The sequence below is a fragment of the Columba livia genome, chromosome 1 (assembly GCF_036013475.1).
Source record: "Columba livia isolate bColLiv1 breed racing homer chromosome 1, bColLiv1.pat.W.v2, whole genome shotgun sequence".
NCBI lineage: Eukaryota > Metazoa > Chordata > Aves > Columbiformes > Columbidae > Columba > Columba livia.
The window spans coordinates 170,915,878-170,935,240 of NC_088602.1; the positions used below are offsets into that span (position 1 = coordinate 170,915,878).

The 19,363-nt window shown below is 49.4% G+C and overlaps 1 protein-coding gene across 6 annotated transcripts; it reads left to right on the forward strand.

Moving 5' to 3' along the window:
* LOC102096439 (suppressor of cytokine signaling 1) lies at window positions 1-18,049 on the forward strand. 6 transcript variants are annotated; one of them, XM_065045610.1, is made up of 3 exons: window positions 7-1,823; window positions 12,702-12,826; window positions 16,451-18,049. In XM_065045610.1, exon 3 carries the CDS (start codon window positions 16,517-16,519, stop codon window positions 17,198-17,200), a length of 684 nt encoding a protein of 227 aa, XP_064901682.1. In that variant the 5' UTR covers window positions 7-1,823; window positions 12,702-12,826; window positions 16,451-16,516; the 3' UTR covers window positions 17,201-18,049. The 6 variants fall into 6 exon arrangements, with proteins under 6 accessions (XP_064901714.1, XP_064901682.1, XP_064901689.1 ...); XM_065045617.1 differs by lacking the exon at window positions 7-1,823 and adding an exon at window positions 1,868-2,018; XM_065045632.1 differs by lacking the exon at window positions 7-1,823 and adding an exon at window positions 2,338-3,540.
* Window positions 18,050-19,363: the final 1,314 nt, after the last annotated feature.

Here is a 19,363-nt window from a genome sequence, read left to right on the forward strand (position 1 = left end):
GAAGAGGATTGCAATACATTTCGGCTGTAACTGCTGCAAGGTCATGATTTCAAGTGGATGAGAGAGGGAAGAGTGAGACCCACAAACCATCTCCAAGCAGTGAGGCTGGTTGTTACTTTTCACAGGCAAAGTGAAGAATAAAAGGCAGAATTAGACTAGTCCATTTAATGTTAAGGCAAGGTAGCTAGTACAGTCTGTGAAGTCACCCAATAAATGCTATAAATATCCACAGAGGGAAACGGAGTCCCTACTAGGCAACTGTAAAGCAAACTGCAGGGTATTTTTGAAGCTGCCATCCAAAAATACAAAGAAAAGTGTGACAAGTCTACTTAAAAACCAAAAATGGAACAGATGAGCACTTAGTCTCTGCTGTGATTTAGGGCTCCAGTGGCAGGTCCTCCCACTGAAGCGTCTGTGTAAAAGAATGCTTTGCCCAGACTCTTGTGGAAGTTCAGAAATCCTTCTGTGGTCAGCAGCATCTTCATGCTTGGTTGAAAGAAAAAAAACCACCAAAACAAGCACTGATGTCTCAGTACACAGTGGAACTTCTGGCAAGGCTGCAGATCAGATTTGGTGGTGTGTTTCTGACTGCTTTGTGCTTCTTAGCAATGCAAAGCAGCTGTAAAGCCCTTTTAGTCAGCTGCTCAACCCGCAGTTACAGCTGCTTTGCATCGCTAGAGTGGTGCAGAGCAGCCAGAGCGCGTCTGCGTTGCGTGTTTGCATACAGCTTTTTCAAGAAGGCAATTCACCTGGCACGCAAGCAGCAGTCTTGGATCTGGCAAAGGTATACAGGTGAATGAGAGCTCTCACAGCATAATCAAGTCATAGCCTAATTGCAGGCTAGGCCTTAAACTGTGGGGTTTGTATTTAATTGTGAAGTTTATCTTTTGTACTATCATTCTCTTCGAGCAACACTACACTTACCGTATGTACCACGTAGAGCATTACTTATATTTCACTTTTTTGCGTGTGTGTGCATTTTCCCATTTTTTCTGTGATTTCCATTATTTTCATTCGACCTGCTAAGGCAGCAGTGTGTATTTTTAGGCACGTTCCTCAAGTGCACATTATGCTGCTGCTCACTCTGCACTGCCAGGGTGCCAGGTGCCCTTCTGGGGGCTCCTACTGTGCCCGAGCAGAGCTGGCAGAACTCTGGCAGTGAAGGTCAAGGCCAGGAACGGCCTCCCCTGTTCTCCGTCGGTGTAGAGGGGCCCCCGTCAGCCGGCTCTGCTGCCCGGGCCCTGTGCACAACCCCCCGCCCCGGTGACTCATGGCCCTGCGGCCCCAGCCCTGGGCACCGTACGAGCTCCAGTGTCCCAGCCCAGTGTTGGAGGGCAGCAGACGGTAACCGGGAGGAGAGGCAGAGCCCCGGTCCCCCGCTGCCGCCGTCGGGCCTCACCGCGACGTCCCTGGGCCGGTTCGTGGCTCCGGCGGGTCCCGGGGGGCGGTGGATGCTGCGGTGCCGCCCCGGTGGGGTCCCTCTCTCAGTCCGCAGCGGAGGGGCTCCTACAGCCGCTTTGTGGGTTTTTATTTTCTTTCTCTCTCTCTCCCAATCCGTCCAACCTTTCCTTTTTAAAAAAAGATAACTTTTTTCCTTCTTTACTTTTTTTTTTTTTTTTCCCCCTGCAAGAGCCACGCCGTGGAAAGACGGGGTGGTGGAGGAGGGAGAAACCCCTCCCCTTCCCCTCCCCCGTGGCTCCTTCCTCGGAAAAGAAACACTTGGGGGGTTTCCTCCCCTCCGCTCCCCGGAGCCGAAGCCGCCGCCGCGGCGCCCGCCCGCCCCGCGGCCGAGGAGGGCCCGCCGGGCAGCCGCGCCGCCTCCGGTAAGCCGCGCACCGGCCCCTGTGTGAGTTGAGGGGCCGGGGGGAGGGATGCGGAGTGGGGCCGCCTGGGTTTCGCTTCGGGGCGGGAGAGCGGCGGCGGGGGCAGGGCCGGGCAGCGCCGCGGTCGCCCCGGCACGGAGCGCTCGCTCGCACCGGCGGCAGCGCCGCCAGCCCGCGGTCCCGGCGGTGCCGAGAGTAAGTTGTGCGGCGTTAACTGAAAACGGCCTTTTTGGGGGGTGTGTGTGGGTGGATGTTGCCTGTCTGTCTCCTCTGGTCCCCCTTTTCGAGGGGTGGAGTGTAGAGGTGCAGACCCAGCTGCTTTGGCTCCGAGGAGCATTGGGTCAGTTGCTGGTTGTAGAAGAAAGAGGTAGCGTGCCCCGGGGGATGGCGGCGAGGATTTGGGGTGCCGGCATCTCTGCTGGCCCTGGGGGGAGACCTGTGCCGTGGTGGGGGACTGGTGGGGTGCTGGGAGCAGCCCGGGGGGCCTCCCGCGGGGCTTGGGGTTGTCCTTCCTTCAAGGTGTTCTCCACAGCATCAGGGCAAGGAGATGCTCGTTTTAAAGTGAAGCCTGCAAATTATGTAACGTCTCAGATGGGTGTGTAGCCAAGCAGCCGAACGGGTCCAGGGAGCGGGTAACTTGGTCTTTGTGCCCCTTCTTTTCCTTCACATAAACTGCTGGAAATGCAGCACAGAGTGCTAGACTTAGTCTGAGCTGGAAAAGCCAGCTGCCTGCCAGAATCAGAGGCATTACAGGGAAACGGGGTAACTGTGAACCAGGAGTGGATGTGCCGCTTGGGGTTGTCCTTGCAAGGCAGAAGAGCTCACCATCCTCCAGAGCTGGCACAGTCAGAACGCAGCCTCACACCTGCCTTTTCTCAGAAGATCGGTGCCACGCGCCCATGAAAAGCCTCATCGGCAAAGGTTATCGCTAAAACCTCCTCCTTTATGCAATCTGAGTCATGATGCTTGCAGCCATGTAGGATCCGCTACTCACTTTTTCCCACAAACACACATGCTCTTACTGAGAATTTTGGAATAGTTACCACCTAAAACCTCAGCTCATGCTGCTCTTAGGATTTTTTTTTTTCCTTTTATAAAATTTAGTTTAAGAGTATGTTCCTTCCTGCTCACTAGAAGCTTGGAAACAGGATCTGGATGAACCCTAGAGGTAACTGAGAGGAACTCCAGAATGTTAAAGAAATGTCCCTGGCTTTTTTCTTCCCCTGGATGGGTGAAGGAGGGGGATGTGGCTTGACCGTTGTTCTGGAAACGTGAGGGTAATGGGTATTGTTAGCAAGCTGTTATTTAGGACTGTGTGGTCCAGACGGTGCCATTTGCTAGTTCTAGTCCTTGCAGCTCTCAGAGAACTTAAATGAAAAACCCAGTCACATGTTGACCATGCTCAACAATGTAAAATGGGGTGGGATCAGAAATAACTAGTTTCCTGATGTTTCATTCTCTGTTGACTGTGCCCTTAAGAGGGTATGCAGACATATCTTCTTTCTCCAAACAATTGTGACTGCGGTTCAGATGCTGCGTGGACGTCAAATAGCCCATTCAGTCACAGCAGGGCTACGGTCATGTGCTTAAAAATTATGCACATGCACAGAAGTTTGTGGAACTGAGGCTCTATTATCACATAATGTTGGTCTTGGTTGAATGAAGTTACGTCGAGATGTGGCCAGTCGCTGCAGATGAAGCCAAGCTTTGTTTCTGGGTATGTGATTTAAAACGTAGTTGTTGAAGTGGGGATTCTTGTCTCTTCCAGCATGGAAGGCTCTTAGGCACAAACCCGTGGGATTACTGGGATGCCAGCCTCCCACACAGGTTCCCACCGTTTCCTGAGCTAGGCTGAGATCTGGGCCTTTGTTATTTCTGTGCTCTTTGTTATCGTTCAGCATGTCATATGTCCTTCTATGACCTGGCTTGCTTATCACTGACTTAAATGTAGTGGGGTTGAGAGGCAGCACAGGGCTTTTGTTTCAGATCACATTGGAAGGCACAGGCAAACTGTGCCGGGGTCCCAAAAAGCAGGCATAGAGAAGCAGCAGGGAGAGCCTGAGCTGCTGCAGATCCCGCTGCAGTGCATCCCTGCCATGATTGCCCAGAGAGGGCCAAATTCAGATTCTAGATGACAGCTTCAAACATGCAGCCGGTGCCTCTTACCCTCAATCCAACTGGGAGTCCTGTGAAGTTGGTGGTCGATTTGCGCAAGGGTAGAGCTGGAGTTGGGTGGTGTAAATTCTTAGTTGCTGTCACTAATACTGTGATTGCATTGCTGAGAAACAAAGGAGAAAATATGCCTTTTGGAGCTGAGTTTCTTCCCTTGCTCCTCATTTTCTCCATCCCCGCTGGGGCTTTGCTCTTCCCTCCCAGTCTTTCCCTGCAGCTCCTCACCACCCCCATCTGCCCCAACAACCCACAGGCTTCTCTCTCATGGTTTCTCCCACCTTAGCATGGTCAGCAATAAACAGATGGTGCCAGTACTTAAATATGACATCATTTCGGTCGGGTTGACACTGTGGTTAGATTAATAAAAGCTTTGGGAAGGTGACATGTTCCTGAGCTGTTATTCCAGGCCGCTGCAGACCTCAACTAGTGGTGTTTGCCAAAAGCGCACAAGCCGGGAGAGGTAAATGTAAATGTGGACGGTACAAGAACCGAGTATGCCATTCAGGGATGATATATTTTTGCAGAGTAAATCTATTAAGTGTGTGTGTCATTAGGAGGCATCATATATTTATTTTAAATCATGCAATTAAATGCTACATTAATTAGACCCTTGTTTACATGTAAGTAGAGAGGCAGAAGGCAGGCATGATATCAACTTACCCCATTCTATCCTGTCAGTCTGCTTCACTACTGGCTGCTCTTCTGGTTTGCATTTGTGCATATCCTGCAGCCTTCTGCCTCAGTAAGGTATTTATTAGGTCACCATTTTGCCAAAATTGGTCTCAGACCCTTAAAAAAAAAGTGCAGTGGTGTTTGATGTAGCAGGATTTGGTGGCTTTGTGTTAGTGAGTGGTCAAAATGACTCGAGTAAAATTCATTTCCCCCCTGACCAAGTGCAAGATTTCATGTTAAGATTTAAAAGTGAGTGGTGTAAAGTCCTACTTATTAAATTTCAGGGAATTTCTGCTTCCCTTCGTAGGTATTTAATAGTATGAAAACGTTAATTCAGTTTTAGTAAAATCGCTAAATGCTGGTTTTGTGTTGTCTTTGGAGACTTTAGAGCTGCCCCCTTATTTTCGTCCTCTTCAGTGGAGAAATGAAAAGGCCTGTGTGCACTTCACAGGAAATGAGTGTCTGATACAGGCTTGCAGGCTGCACATTTCCAAGAACTGCTCTCAAGGTATTTTGATAATGCACATTCTCTCTGCCTTCTCCCTTCCTGCTCCCCATGCATTTTCTGTGCCTCTGCTTGTTCACAAACACACGCAAAGTATGAGGGAAAGAATCGCATGGTGCCAATATTAACTTTGCAAACAGGCTACTCTAGCTTTACATCTGCTTTTTTGGAGCTGTGGCTGGTAAAATTGGGTTAAGCTGGCAGCATTCAGTTGCCTTTGTCTAAGCAGAGAGTTTTTGTCCTCCCCCTCACTGCCTGCAAATGCTGAAGAAAAATTTTGACTTCAGATTGTGACTTGTGCAACAGGGTTTTTTTTTGTGTGTGTGTGATTCTGCAGTTCAGAAACAGTTTGGATCTACTTTCATACTTCCTCAGTAACAAACTTTATTTGGAAACTTAGGCTGAGGCTGTCAGGGAAGAAAATAAGCGTGACTGTTAGCAGTTGGAAAATATCAAAGATCTCCATTCGTGCGATCTGAACTGCATGGTTGGGCTCCTGTACAGAAGGTGCCTTGCTAAAATTGAGAGGGGGTCGGTGTGGGTTTGCCTGGGTCAGCACACTCATAGTGATGTGCACAGATGCCCGCAAAAATGGTTTGATGAGGCTTTTTGACAGACCAGCAGTGTTGTTCTTCATCTGTATTTGAGTTCTTCCTTGTTTTCAGGTGGGAGTTTGAGATGTGGAGGGAGGAAAGCTGGAGCTGGAGAAGCATTCTCCAGTCCTCCCTGCCAGAAGTTATGTTTGTCCTCCAAGGTCCAGCTAAGTGACGTGATGGACCAAGAGCCCCACTCAAGGGGATGCTGAGAGAGAAGGAATGTCTCCTACCAACCTCATTGCCACAGCCATTTCTGATTCTGAGCTGCTTTAGCAGTAACCACTGAAATCTGCCGTTTGCGTAGGATGCACACTGATATTCAAGTCAGCACATCCAAGCAAGTGATGCTGTTCTCTTTCATCATTAAAAAATGAGATAAAAATGGGCTGAGCTACTTCTAACTACTCTGCAGCAGCTCCATAGTTGATTCCTCATCATGACTTTATATGCCATTGTTTACTTCTTCAGTTTTGCACGACTAAAGGGCGTTTATGCTTTGTACTGGGCTACCCTTAGTCTTATATGAAGTTTGAGTGGTTAGGAGGTGGCTTAAAAAGGTGATGCTAAAAATCCCAGCCCTTTGCTGCTGAATTCCTCTGCCTAAAGTCTAAAGCATAGCGTAGTGGGTGCTTTACCCAGACAAGGCAGGGACATTTGAGAAAGAAGAGAAATGAGACTCTTCAGATCAGCTCTTTCACTTTCCCCAGCAGCAGCATTTTAATGTCTATGTGATTGGAGTTTTTCCTTTTATGAGTTTTAAAATTAGTTACTTTTCAATCTCAGTCACCTTTGAACTTCCTCTCTTCTAGTTTTATGAAAGAGCATAAAAAGAATGGCCCGATTGTGCTGTACCTTTCTCTTGCATCCCCCTGTATCTCTCTGCTCTCTAAACTGAGCATGAAGTTTCTCCAGGCTCTGTCTGAACACTTACATGCGACTTCTTATCGCCGGTCTTTAGGCCCAACCCCTTTGTTTCAGCTCTTTTTATTTAAGGTGACTGGAACTGAATGTATTATCTCAGGTGATGACATTACTGTTTCGCTCCCACCCATCCATTTTGCAACCTTACGCTCATGTTTGCTTCTTGGTTTTTAATGACTGCTTTTGCATTCGGAGCTAGAGCTTTCCTTAATGAACCCTCAGCGTGGTTACTTGGCTCATTGATCAGCTGCACCACTTAATTTTTTGCTCTTTAAAATACAGAGCCAAGTCTGCATGCACTTGCAGTGGTCAGGGCAGAGTCTTGTCCCTGACCCTGGTGCTTGCCAGCCTGCCAAATCTCGAGTGACCTCTGACTTCTCCGGCCTGTGGAGAGTGAAGTGGTTTTGTCACTGTTCACCCTGGGAAGGTGATGGAGGGGGCTCGCTGCTTTTCCAGCTGACCGCCTGGATTTTAGTAACGCAAGGCTGGCAGCTGCCTGCTGAGGGGAGAGGTTATACCTCTGGTGTTTGAACTGTCATGGGCAATAGCAGCTTGAAGACAGTTGGAGATGATTTCTAGAAAGGGACCTGGATCAATGTGTGTGTTTGGATGGGCAGGGGCAAGGGAGCCGCTGGCACCTGATCTGGGGGAGGCTTTGGGCTTCTTGTACCCACCAGCCCATCACAGGGAGGGATGCTCTGCAAAGTGGTCAATACGGCAGGAAGGTGCAGCGGCTGAGAGGGTGGCAGAAAGGTGGGTGGATATGCAGGGGCTGAAATGCCTTGATTTCCTCAGGACACCCTTTTTCTATGTCCTGTCACCCTGGAGCACGACTGCTCCTTGTCTTCTGCCCATCTGGTTTACAGGTCCTGGGGTGCTGCTGGCTCTACCTCGTGCACTGTCTCACATTTTGTTGTACTTCTGACATGGAGAATTTAGGGAAGCGCAAGGCGTATCCCAGCAACTGTTGCTTCTTCAGATAATGTCTTCCTGATGGGGAGCTTTGTCTGGGGATTGCCTCTCCCCTGCAGCCAGGTAGACATGTGCTGCTCCTGCCTTAGCAGTGTATGTCAAAAAGTGTTCCCTACAGCACTTGCAGCCCTCTGGAAGCTGTTTTGATTGAGAGAGCACCTCTCTTTGCATCTCGGTGAGCCATTTCCAAACTCCTTCAAAATCCCTGGGTGTCCAGCTGACTCTGCTCTAATGTCACTTTTCCCTGTCTCTTCTGATGGAGCCCTCCCCCACTTTTGCCCCTTCAGGTTAAACAGCATTAAATACTGGGGAATCTCCTCAGCATCCTTTGCAAGAAAAAAACAAGTATCTTCTTATGTAGCTTTTCTGTGCTGTCCACTTGGTGACATCCCAGTCAATTAAATGATTCCCCCAGAGGTCTTCTGGTTTTGATAGGCTTAAAATGCCATTCGTTTTCTTGGTTTTGTTTTGTTTATCTTGGCTACCTGCCATCCCCATTTCATGACAGCTATCCTCATGTAAATTTGTTCCCTACCGTCAGTAATTTATATTCCTTTATATCAGCTTTGCCAGGGTGAGCTTTTTATCTTCTGAAGGATTATTGAGGTGGTAGGGAGATTTGGGCAGGGACCGTGGTTTTGTAGTGTGTGTGTGTTTGGTGCCTCTGACCCATGGCAGAGGCCCTTGCAAGCTGTCACACCTGCACCTAATACCTGCGGTGTCACCTGTGTTTTTCCCAAGCCTGTCCTCTTAGCCAGACAGCATCTCTGCTCCATTGGTTGTAGGAAGTCTGCATGTTCTGTCACTTTAAGATTTCCTAAATAACTCCTCATGACTTATTTATTTTTTTTTTTAATTCTTTTCACTTTTGACTCTCAGGGCTGGTTTCTTTATTTTGTATGTTGGAAATCCCCTGTTACAAAACTTAGTGCTGTGCATTTGTACTTTGTGACCCTCACCCCCTTCCTCTGGAGGCACGGTCCCTGTACTGCCCCATGGCCCCTCACATCTCCTGAAGCTTGTCCTTCTTGAGAGCCAAGGGAGGATCTCTGCCCCGTGCCTCTGTGTTCTGGCTCACGTTGGTGAGGTGCCCGGGACTCTTCTCTAAAATTCTAGTTCTGATCATGATACTGAACCAGTTTTAGCTGCAGACACTGCTCATTTCTCAGAGTTCGCTGCTTCTTGGAATTCCTTTCCAGCTAAATGCGATGGTTTTGATAAGAGGGACTGCTGACAGCCTTCGCTTCTCAGGATTTACCAGTTTCCTCACACAGTGCGCTGGAACAACTGAAAAAAGTCAATTTAGCTGGCAGAGTCTGGAATGGAGGAAACATACCTGTGCTGCTGGTCTGGGGATGGTGGGGCAGTGATCTGCCCCAAGGGAGGGCAAGGACACCACCCCGGGCGTTGCTGCCCTGGGCATCGCTGCCCCCTTCCCACCGATCCCCTTCTCCCAGCAGGGAGACAGGACAGAGTGTTTCCAAAAGGGAACCACGAGGGACTTGTGTTGTCTTGATCTCCTCGTTGTGCTCTCTCCCCATCTCCTCATTTCTTCACCTAAACCAGGGAGAGCCCCGGCCGCCTTGCCGGGGGGCTGTCCCCCAGCCGGTGGGCAGCGAGGAGGAAGGGGAGGCCGGGCAGCCACGGCGGCTGAGTTCCCGGCTGAGCACGGGGCTGGGCCTTCACGTAGCTCTGCTACCGACACGTGTGGGGATGGCTGATCGCTGTGAAACTGCAAAGCTTGGGAGCAACACAACCTGGCTTCCCTGGCTTACCGAAAATCTGCCGTGTGGCCAGAGGCACGAAACAACAACTCTCTTCCCTTCAGCCACGGCAGGATAGCCTCAGCTGCAGCTTTGAAACTTAGCAGTAACCCATACTGATGTCCTTTTTCTAACTTTCTTTTTTTGTTTTTTTGATTCTCTTTTCCTCAGTTACAGAAAAGGAAAAAGAACTGAACCAGAATTCAGTCTCCAGTAGAGGCTGTTCCTTGCCAAAAGTCAGTAATTTTGGTAGTTTCACTTGCTGTGCAACAGGCTGTAGTTGCTTGTGGCTACTGTACAGCAGCCTTTGAGTTCAGGGAAGCAACGTGGCTTCTCTGTTACTCTGAAAGGGCAGGATTAGTTTCACACCGGGCTACTTCTACAAGGAGCGAGCTGTTTCACTTGGAAGCAGTTGTTCTGAACGTGCATAATATTTCCAAGGTATGAGTAGGGGACCCTGAAAATGGGGTCTTTCCAGCTCATTCGGTTAGTCCAGCAAAAACAATTAGCTTTCCCTGTAAACTGTCACCGTCCCTTTTCTTGAAGCATGTTACACAGAAACCAAACATGCTTGCAGGCTTCCCTGCCTTGAAGAATGCTCAGTGCACATCACACTGTCTTGTGGGTTTTCTTGGAGTAACAACCTTTTAGCCTTTGTCAGCAAAGTGTCATGTTAACACAGAAAGCATGTCATAGAAAAATGTGATAAGAAGTACAAAACCTAAATATCAGATCCATGGGAAATTATTTGTGGTTTTGAAATGTGTTCTCCATCCCCAACATTTTGGAAAGGGATTGATGGCTCTCTAATCCTTGTGGGTCCCTTCCAACTCAGGACGTTCAATGATTCTGTAAGGCCGGTCCTCCTGCAAGGTCTCCAGCAGCTGGTTCCCGGAGTCTGTGTCCAGGATTCTCCTGCTTTTTGTCTTTACTGCATGGAAGCACGAGCCCTCACAGTGCGTGCTGCTTCAACTTACATTATATAGCATTTATGTATTTTTTTTTAAATATTGCATCCTTGTTGAACACTGGTCTTGCAGGGAAACGCAGTTTTGGTCTGGGGTGTGCGTGTGTGATGTGTGTTTTTTTCTTTTTTCCTCATATTCCCTCCTGTGTCAGATGTGATGGCAGCCTTGCACCAAACCCTATTTATAGCCATGGCATAAAAGACAGAGGGAACTGCAACGTCTCCTGGGCCTGCTTTGTGCTGGAGAAATTGGCTGTGATTAACGCTGGTCCTCCGAGCTGAGCTGCGCCACATTCCTCGCCTAACCACAGCTCCCTCTGTGCTCTTTGGCGCACGTCTGTCTGTCCGTCTCCTGCCTTTCCCTTCACGCTCCGCGAGCCCTTTCTGGATCAGCCCTGGTTGCCTTGGCCATAGTAGGATGCTCACAAGGGGCATTGGTGTGGCTGTGCAGCCACGTACCGTGGTGGTGACATTGTGGTTTAAACTGGTGCCAGTGTGTGGCAGACGGTGGCGGCTGTGGGAACCAGGCTGGCCCACCATTAAAACCCTGTGCTGCGTGCTTGGCTCTTACCAGGGAGGTTTCTCTTCCAGAAGTTGGCTCGAGCTTTCCTTTGAAACATCCTCCCCAGCCACAAATCAGTAGGCAGCGCATTTTTGTGGGATGCAGACGTGCAAGCAAGGGATGTCTGCTCAGGCTCTGCTGCCTGTAATGGGGAAGCTGCTGCAAGGGATTGTACCTCAGAGAGAGCTTTTCCAAATTATCCCCGTCTCCATCCAACTGCTCTGGGAACTGCGGGATTGATAACTGGGAAATGCTGAAGCTGAATGGAGTGGGTGGTGTAGTAATGGGATACACCAGCAGTTCCATGAGCTGTGAGTCACCGTGGCTTGTGGGGTGTGTGCCTGGGCTGGACTTGGCTCAGGAGAATGCAGGGAAGTGATGTTAAGTCATGGAGCCCAGGTGTAAGTGAAGCCTTGCAGAGACTGCCTCTTGAAGGCATGCAGAAGACTGGGTTCATTGTTTGAACTTGCTGATGGATCTGCTAACAAATATGGGATTGCACGGCTGGTGGTCTGCTGCTCCACTGGGTCAGTGGGTTTAGTTTTCCATCTGTGAGGTGAGAAAGTAAAGCCTGGAGAGCCAGGGAAGCAGGACAGAATAGTACAGGCCACAACAGACTGGGTTGCTATTCAGATAACAGGCAATGGCCACCTACTCTGTTTCAGATAAAAGGCTCTAAATGTTGTGTGTTGCATTGAGAACAAGTTTGAGTTTGGTGTTCTGAATTACAAAATCTCAGAGTAGTTTGGGTTGGAAGGGACCTTCAAAGGTCATCTAGTCCAACCCTCTGCAACAAGCAGGACATCTTCAACTAGATCAGGTTGCTCAGAGCCCCGTCCAGCCTGGCCTTGAATGTCTCCAGGGATGGGGCATCTACCACCTCTGTGGACAACCTGTGCCAGTGTTTCACCATCCCCGTTGTAAAAAATTTATTCCTCATGTCTAGTCTGAATCTCCCCTCCTTTGGTTTAAAAAAAATTGCCCCTCTTTCCCATTGTAACAGGCCCTACTAAAAAGTCTGTCCCCATCTTTCTTACAAGCCCCCTTTAATTATTGAAAGGTCTACCCAGAACCTTTTCTTCTCCAGACTGAACAACCCCAACTCTCTCAGCCTGTCTTCATAGGAGAGGTGTTCCAGCCCCCTGATCATCTTGGTGGCCTCCTCTGGACTCGCTCCAACAGGTCCATGTCTTTCTTTTGTTGGAGGCCACAGAGCTGGATACAGAGCTCCAGGTGAGGTCTCACAAGAGCAGAGGGGCAGAATGACCTCCCTTCATCTGCTGGTCACGCTTCTTTTGGTGCAGCCCAGGACATGACTGGCTTTGTGGGCTGCGAGCATACATTGCAGGCTCGTGTCCAGTCTTTCATATACCAGTACCCCCAGGCTTCCTAGCCTTAAGAATCCTTAAGCTAATTCCTGTTGTTGTAATCTCTTAACGTTCAGATTTTACAGTTCCTGCTTCCAGGATTTGATGGCAACTTTAAGGTCTTAGTGTTTGCCCTTAGACCATCTGTGAGCTGCCTGGACCTAATCAGCTCATGGCTTTGGAAGTAATAATAATGATAACAACAATAACAATCTGTTGTCGTTGTTGCTATCTGAAGTGCTGTATAGATGTTTCTACAATAATACTGGTCGAAGAGGTTGAGACAAACAACCTGTTCCCAGTTTTCTTGTATTTTAGGTCCATGTCATGGCAAGCTAACGGGCTTAGTCACCTCTGATGGACATCTCTTTCTTTTCAAAGGATGGATCTGCTCATAGGTAAAGCTTTGCAAAAACTGCAAAGTGCCACATCGGAGCTCTTGAATTGGGACCATTTCCAGGCCTGATGTCCAGAAACTCATCCCTATGGGTGGTAAATTTAAAGAGGTAAGCTCTTTCAAATGTCCTGGAGGAAGAGTGCAAGAACAAATCTTAGCTGAGTACTTGAAGCTGCTGTAGAACGTGCTGGATCTGTCAAGCCCCAGGGCACAGGGCTGGCTTGGCTGACACCAGTCGCTGTGTTCTGTCCTCTCGTTTACTAGAACTGTCTCCTTATATGAAATACGCTGCTTTGCCTGGTTAGTGAGCGAGGAGGAAAGCAGAATGCCCTGTGTCAAGAGCACTTATTTTGAAAAGCTCTTGAACCTGCAGTAAATCAGAAGGTCTGGGTAAACTCATCCAGCTTTTAATTAGTGGGACGCCAGCTTTTTAAGGTATATTGCTTTGGCTGCAAGCACTGTTCTGACTGTCTTGCAGTAGGGAGGCAGTAACGTGTTTGGGCGTTGGGGTATTTTGGTCATTTATGGAGGGAGGGGGAGAGATAGCAAATCATAGTGTGGCAAATCAGAAGAAGAACTAATTATGCATATGTATTTCATTACACCCTTGGGCTGGCTTATTCCTAATGCTGAGAGTCAGTTCATCCTCCTTGACGTGGGAGGCCATGTGCACATAGGACATGTTGACCCATTAAAAGTTAACCTTAAAGATAATATCAGGAAACACTTCTAGAGCTAATATTAATACAACTGATATTGCACTGCAGGCCGGGCAGTCATCTGTTGGAAATGGGTCACTGAAACTAAACAAATTCACACCATCTGAGGCTCTGACCCATATGTAGATTTCAAACCGAGTGAACAAATTATGAGGGTGCTATTTTTGCATTTACTTTGAATTTGAAACGATGACACAGTCTCGGTTCTTAGTCAGTCAGACTTCCAGTAGCAGTGGATTTTTCTTAAAGGACTTGGGAGAATGACTCAAGGTTGAAAACTGGGACAAACAAGTTTATTTTTTTTTCCTGTCAAATGGCATCAGCAGCCTTAAACAAATTTTCTATCTGTTTGTTATTTTTGAAACTAGCCTGGAAATGAAAGACAGCTGCCTGCTTCTGTTTTCCTGCTTGAATTTGTTCTCCAAGCTAAACCCATGAGATGGCAAAATTTCCATTTGGATCCAAGAGAAGTTGCTGTTTGGGCAGAGTGGCTGCTGGTGGGACTGGGCCTTCCTCTCGCCCCCGTCAAGGCTGTGCTGCAGCCTGGGAGGCAGCTGGTGGGAATATAACCTTCTTTTTCTATAGGCACTGATGTCAGGGGGCTCTATAACTTCCTCACCGAACAGAGAGGAGGAGGAGGAGAAGGAAAGGGACAGAGACGCTGCAACTTCTCGTGGCACCTACAGTGCTGAGTTTTGCTGGAGATAGATGGCCACAGTCGCTGCACGTGGCAACTGTGTTTGTTTGCGTTCTGCTCACTACATCAGCTTCCCCTGAGATTTATTCTGACTTGCTGAACCATCCGAGCAGCTTTCAACTGCTGCTGGGTTTTTGGTTTTTTGGTTTTTTAGTTTTTGGTTTTAGTTTTTGGTTTAGTTTTTTTTTAGCAGAAAAGAAAAAATGCAACTTGATGAACTCTTTCCTACCCCTCCCACCTTTCTGTATGCGTGGAATTTCCCTCCCATGATGACATGTAGTGAAAGGGCAGGATCTGCAACATTCAGAGTGGTACCAGGGACGTTAGCGGGTTGTGGAGTGGAAATCTCAGGGCTAGAAACCAGAGGAGCTTCCCAGGCTGCTCTTGGAAAGGGTGTTTGTGGCTCCATGTATGTAGATGTGCCTGACAATTACATTAGTGGTGTTACTGTTCAATATTGAGAGAGATAGAATCATAGAATCGTTTTGGTTGGAAGAGACCCTCAAGATCATCGGGTCCAACCGTTAACCCAACACTGCCACTAAACCAGGTCCCTGAGAACCTCATCTACGCATCTTTTAAACATCTTCAGGGATGGTGATTCCACCACTTTCCTGGGCAGCCTGTTCCAGTGCCCAAAAACCCTTTCTGTGAATAAATTTTTCCTAATGTCCAATTTAAACCTTCCCTGGTGCAAGTTGAGGCCATTTCCTCTCATTGTATCACTTGCTACTTGGGAGAAGAGACCAACACCCTCCATGCTACAACCTCCTTTCAGGTAGTTGTAGACACAATAAGGTCTCCCCTCAGCCTCCTTTTCTCCAGCCTAAACAGCCCCAGTTCCCTCAGCTGCTCCCCATCAGACTTGTGCTCCAGAACCCTCACCAGCTTTGTTGCCCTTCTCTGAACTTGCTCCAGCTGGCACGAGCACTGAAAGGAGCGCAAGGCTTTTGAATAGTCAGCAAAGAGTGCAAGATAAGGGGAACTTGGCAAAGAGCTAAGTCTAACCTAAAGCTTTCCCTCTGGCGCAAACGCTCCACAGGTTCCCAGGGGGGCTGCCTGTCCGCTGTGAGCCCTGATGCTCCCGCGAGTCTGCGGTGGGAGACTGACAGGGATGGAGAAGCGTGTCTGTGTCTGCTCCGCTGCAGGCTGTGTGTCAGCAGTCCGTCCTGCTCCCAGCACGGCTGCACTGTCAGCGAGTGTGACTGGGTTAATGGAGTATGTCAAGGGACCGAGGGCAGGGTTTGGTGGTGAGCTACTGACTTGTCAGGCCTGGGGAAGTGGTATGTAACAGCTCAGCTTCTCGCACAGAATGAGCCTCTGGCTTGGGGCTGTGGTTTTTATGTTTATGCATATATATATACACACACACACATGCAGAATATGTATTTATATGTATATGTAATTGAAATGACTTGGATGGCTGATGGCAACACTGAGTTCAAGATAGTGCATTTCCAAAACCAGACAGCCTGATGATAACATGAGGTGCAGGAGATGAGCAGGGTTGTGACCGTACGGGAGGGCACGTTAAAACACAGCACATGAGCAGGGGACAGTGAATGGGAGAGGGCAGCATCGTCTGATGGCTGGGGGAGATGTCCCTCCTGGAAAGGCCTGAGCAGAACCATTCCTGTGACATCAACGGTGCCTAGTATCAGCGTTAGGTGGTCTGTCTGGTAGCAGTCCCAGCCCTGTGGTTGATGGTGTAACATTTCTTGAAGGGGTCTTGATCGGAACCCTTTGCTTTTTCCTGGCACAGTGGAGCAGGCATGAACTGAGATAAGGAAGTGGTTCATGGGGTTTGTTGGGAAAGGCTCATTCCCATCTTCTGCCTCTTCTAAGTCGTGTTGTTTATCTTTATGTCAGAGAAACCTTTCCACCTTTCATGGAATGACAAAGTGAAGGATATGTTCCTGCTTTGGAACATTTTTACCCTTCTGATTTCAGGTGTCATTTCCCCTTGCCAGTCTCAAGGCCACTCCAAAAAGCACCTAAACACCCAACAGAGGGAAATCTCGAAATACCATGATCTGCTAGGTTCAGACCAGCCTGCTGAAGGCTGTGCTGGGGAGTCCCTGGCTGTCAGTCACTGAAACGCAATGGGTGCAGAGCTCTGTAAGTGCTGCCTTGTGCTGGCGGAGGACTCACATGGAGCCCTTCCTGCACATATATCCTCGATTGTCCTGCATCTGGGGGTTGGTGACGTACAGTAGCTCTTTGCTGCTCTTGCTGGTCTTTCTCCCTTGTGAAGTGTCTTCACTCACCCAGTTAGAAGAAGGTATTGCGTTTGCTTCACTCTCGTTCTGTCCTGCAGGCTGTATGCAAAGGAGGAAGCATGATAAAGGCAGCATCTTCCCAGGATCCATGGGCTCTTTGAGAGATGATCAGAGGGAGGCCAGATGATCTGCACAACACGCACACCACTGTTTCTCGTCCCCAAAGGCAGCATCGGAGTGTTCTCCCCAGCCCCGCGCCCCCCGGCTTGCCCGATCGTTTCCGTATGTTTCGCAGCTGTGAGTGGGAGGTCCTGGAGCGATCCCTCCACATCCTCCAGGCCAGCGACTTCTACTGGGGCCCCTTGTCTGTGGGGGAGGCTCACGCCAAGCTCCAGCGGGAGCCCGTCGGCACCTACTTGGTGCGGGACAGCTCGCAGGGGAACTGCTTGTTCAGCCTGAGCGTGCGGATGCCAACGGGGCCTGTCAGCCTTCGAATCTCTTTCCAGGAGGGTTATTTCCGCCTGAAGAACTGGTTTTCAGACTGCGTGGTCCGGCTGCTGGAGCTGGTGGTGGCGGGGACCCGGAACAACCCCTTGCACTTTGATGAGATGGGGGGAACCCCCCTGGTCTTCTCCGAGCCCCTGTGCCGGAGCCGCCGGGCAGTGCCCACGCTGCGAGAACTGTGCTGCCGGAGCCTGCCTGCCAGCGCTGCCGTGGGGGACACAGCAGGACAGGGGGGCTCCTCGGGTTTGTGCCTGAGAGAGGAGGTGGTCTCACCCCTGGGTGGAAGAGGAGGGTCAGAGGGGAGCATCATCCCCGGCCCCTCTCCATCATGGGCTGGGAGATGACACCATGTGTCTGGGAGACGAAAGGAGGTGCCTGTTACATGGCTGTGCTGGTGGGATGCCTGCCACGCTGGTGGGGCTGGACTGGCTGCTGGGAGAGGAAGGGGAGGGCAGGGGGAGCAGGGCTGGAGCCCGCTGGCTGTGACGGCTGTGTCCTCGTACGTGCACAGCGTGTGTGACCTTCCCCAGAGATGCCTGGGGTAAAGCCAAATCTGAAGAGCAGAGATTTTCCCCCAGCCATCAAGTCCTGCTCATTGCTCCATTTGTAACGTATAAGCTTGAGAAGAAGGTGAGTTGCCTGTCCTCCCAGGTCAGCCCTGTGTTTTCCTCTGCCCTGAAGTGCCCAAGCTCGTTTCTGCTACAAATCTGCCCTCATGGTGTGCCTGAGCCCAGTCCCACAGCTGTGCAGCTTGGGCATCGGTGGTGCCGACCGGCTACCTACGTAGCTGCAGCAGAGCAAGAGCACGTTGTGCTCCTTGCAGCACGGATGTGATGCCCACCACTCCAGAGGCCAATATTTGCACAAGAGGGGAACCATTGCAGCCATGTACAATACATGCAGCTTCACTGGCTTTTGCATTGCTTTGTTTGAACAGATTTTTGGGAGCGCAGATGAGTTACGTTATGCTAAGGGCGTGGTATTCTTGCAGAGGTAACGCTCATCTGGAGAGTCGGGTCTGCTCCCAGAGGGTGTGAACGGATGGGATCCAGTGCCCTTTCTTGTGCTCATCTCACAGTGTGCTGCTGCCATCTACAGGAAATAAAGACATTTTGGTTTTGCCTTAAAAAGGGCAAAAAAAATTTTATACAATACTTTTTTAAAAATGTAATAAATGTGGTTTTTTATACTTATCTTCAAGAGTCAATGAATATATGGTGGTATTTTCATTCCCTTGCAGTACTGGAAACCTGGTTAGTTTAGTGCTCGGACAAGGTAATCAAACTGAAACTGGGCAAGTGAATTTTTTACAAAGATCAAAAGCAGGATGTAAATGAATGGTCCTGGATAGGAACAATAAGCTTAATTCATCTTATAATGTGATCAAGTAAAGAATTTTCTAAACATAAGATACTTCCTAAAAATGTAGGGGTGAGATTTCCAGAATTATTCTTAGTACCTTAAAATTTGTACTGAGTGTTTGAAAGAAACATCAGTAATTCAAGATCCTGCAACAGGGCACAGCATTAGTGGACTTGAACTGATGAGGATGTGAGTACAAATGGGGGGAGTGGAGTTGTCTTAAAGAAGGGTTATGGTTCACTTTAGGGGTGCAGGCAGGTATTGATGTCTTTGAAATAAGTGCCTGAAAACAGCTAAGTGAAAGGAGAAATTCAGATACTGTAAAATCTGAGCCAAGCCATTTTGTATGCTGCCAAGGATCCACAGGCAGGCGGGCAGCCTGCTCAGCCTGCCCCACCTTTCCCCTTCAGACCCGTACGGTGGGAAAAAGCAAAACGTGGAAAGAGATTACTCTGAATTTGCTCTTTTGGCTTCAGGTACGTTATCTGAGGAACCAAAGTGTGCGGTCAGCACAGAGAGAGAGAGATAGAGGCTGTGATTCATCGCAGGAGCCTGACTTAGACGCTTGGATTTATTCTCTGGAGGGCTCTGTCGTTCTGCTGATGGCAAGGTGCCTGGCTTCCTATCTCGGGGTGCTGGCTTATGAACCAAGGTAGTTAAATAAATGCTGGAGAAGCGGTCATCTTCTCCCTGCCGCCTGCTTCTCTCGGTCTCAGGGAAGCTGGGGGCAGCTGGATTGACCTGTGGCTGCTGCGGTTCAGCCTGGCGCAAAAGCACAAGCTGGGGTTGTTCCTTATCACAGGGCATGTCTGCATGATGGCAGTGACACCTGGGTAGGGTTTTGCTTGCTGCTGGAGCTGTAATCTTGTGCAGGGCCAGGGCAAAAAGCTAAACAGATAGCTGCTGCTGTTGTCATTGCTGTGTCCATTAGAGGTGGTGAATTGGAGCCCTCAGATGTCTGAGTCTGGCTGTGGTGCCCCAGGTGAGGGTTGGGGCACCCTGTGTTACCCCAAGCAGCATCACCAAGGGGGGCACCCTGAGAAAATAACTCTGTGCATCCCCTGCTCAAATACAGGCCCTGTCTCTCATGGTTATTGGTATCTCCAGCTCCTGAAGCAGCCATGTTCAGGCACTGTAATCCCTGC

What these genes read in the sequence shown, in the direction of transcription:
- LOC102096439 (XM_065045642.1), top strand. Translation starts at nt 16,517, where the DNA reads ATGATCAGAGGGAGGCCAGATGATCTGCACAACACGCACACCACTGTT.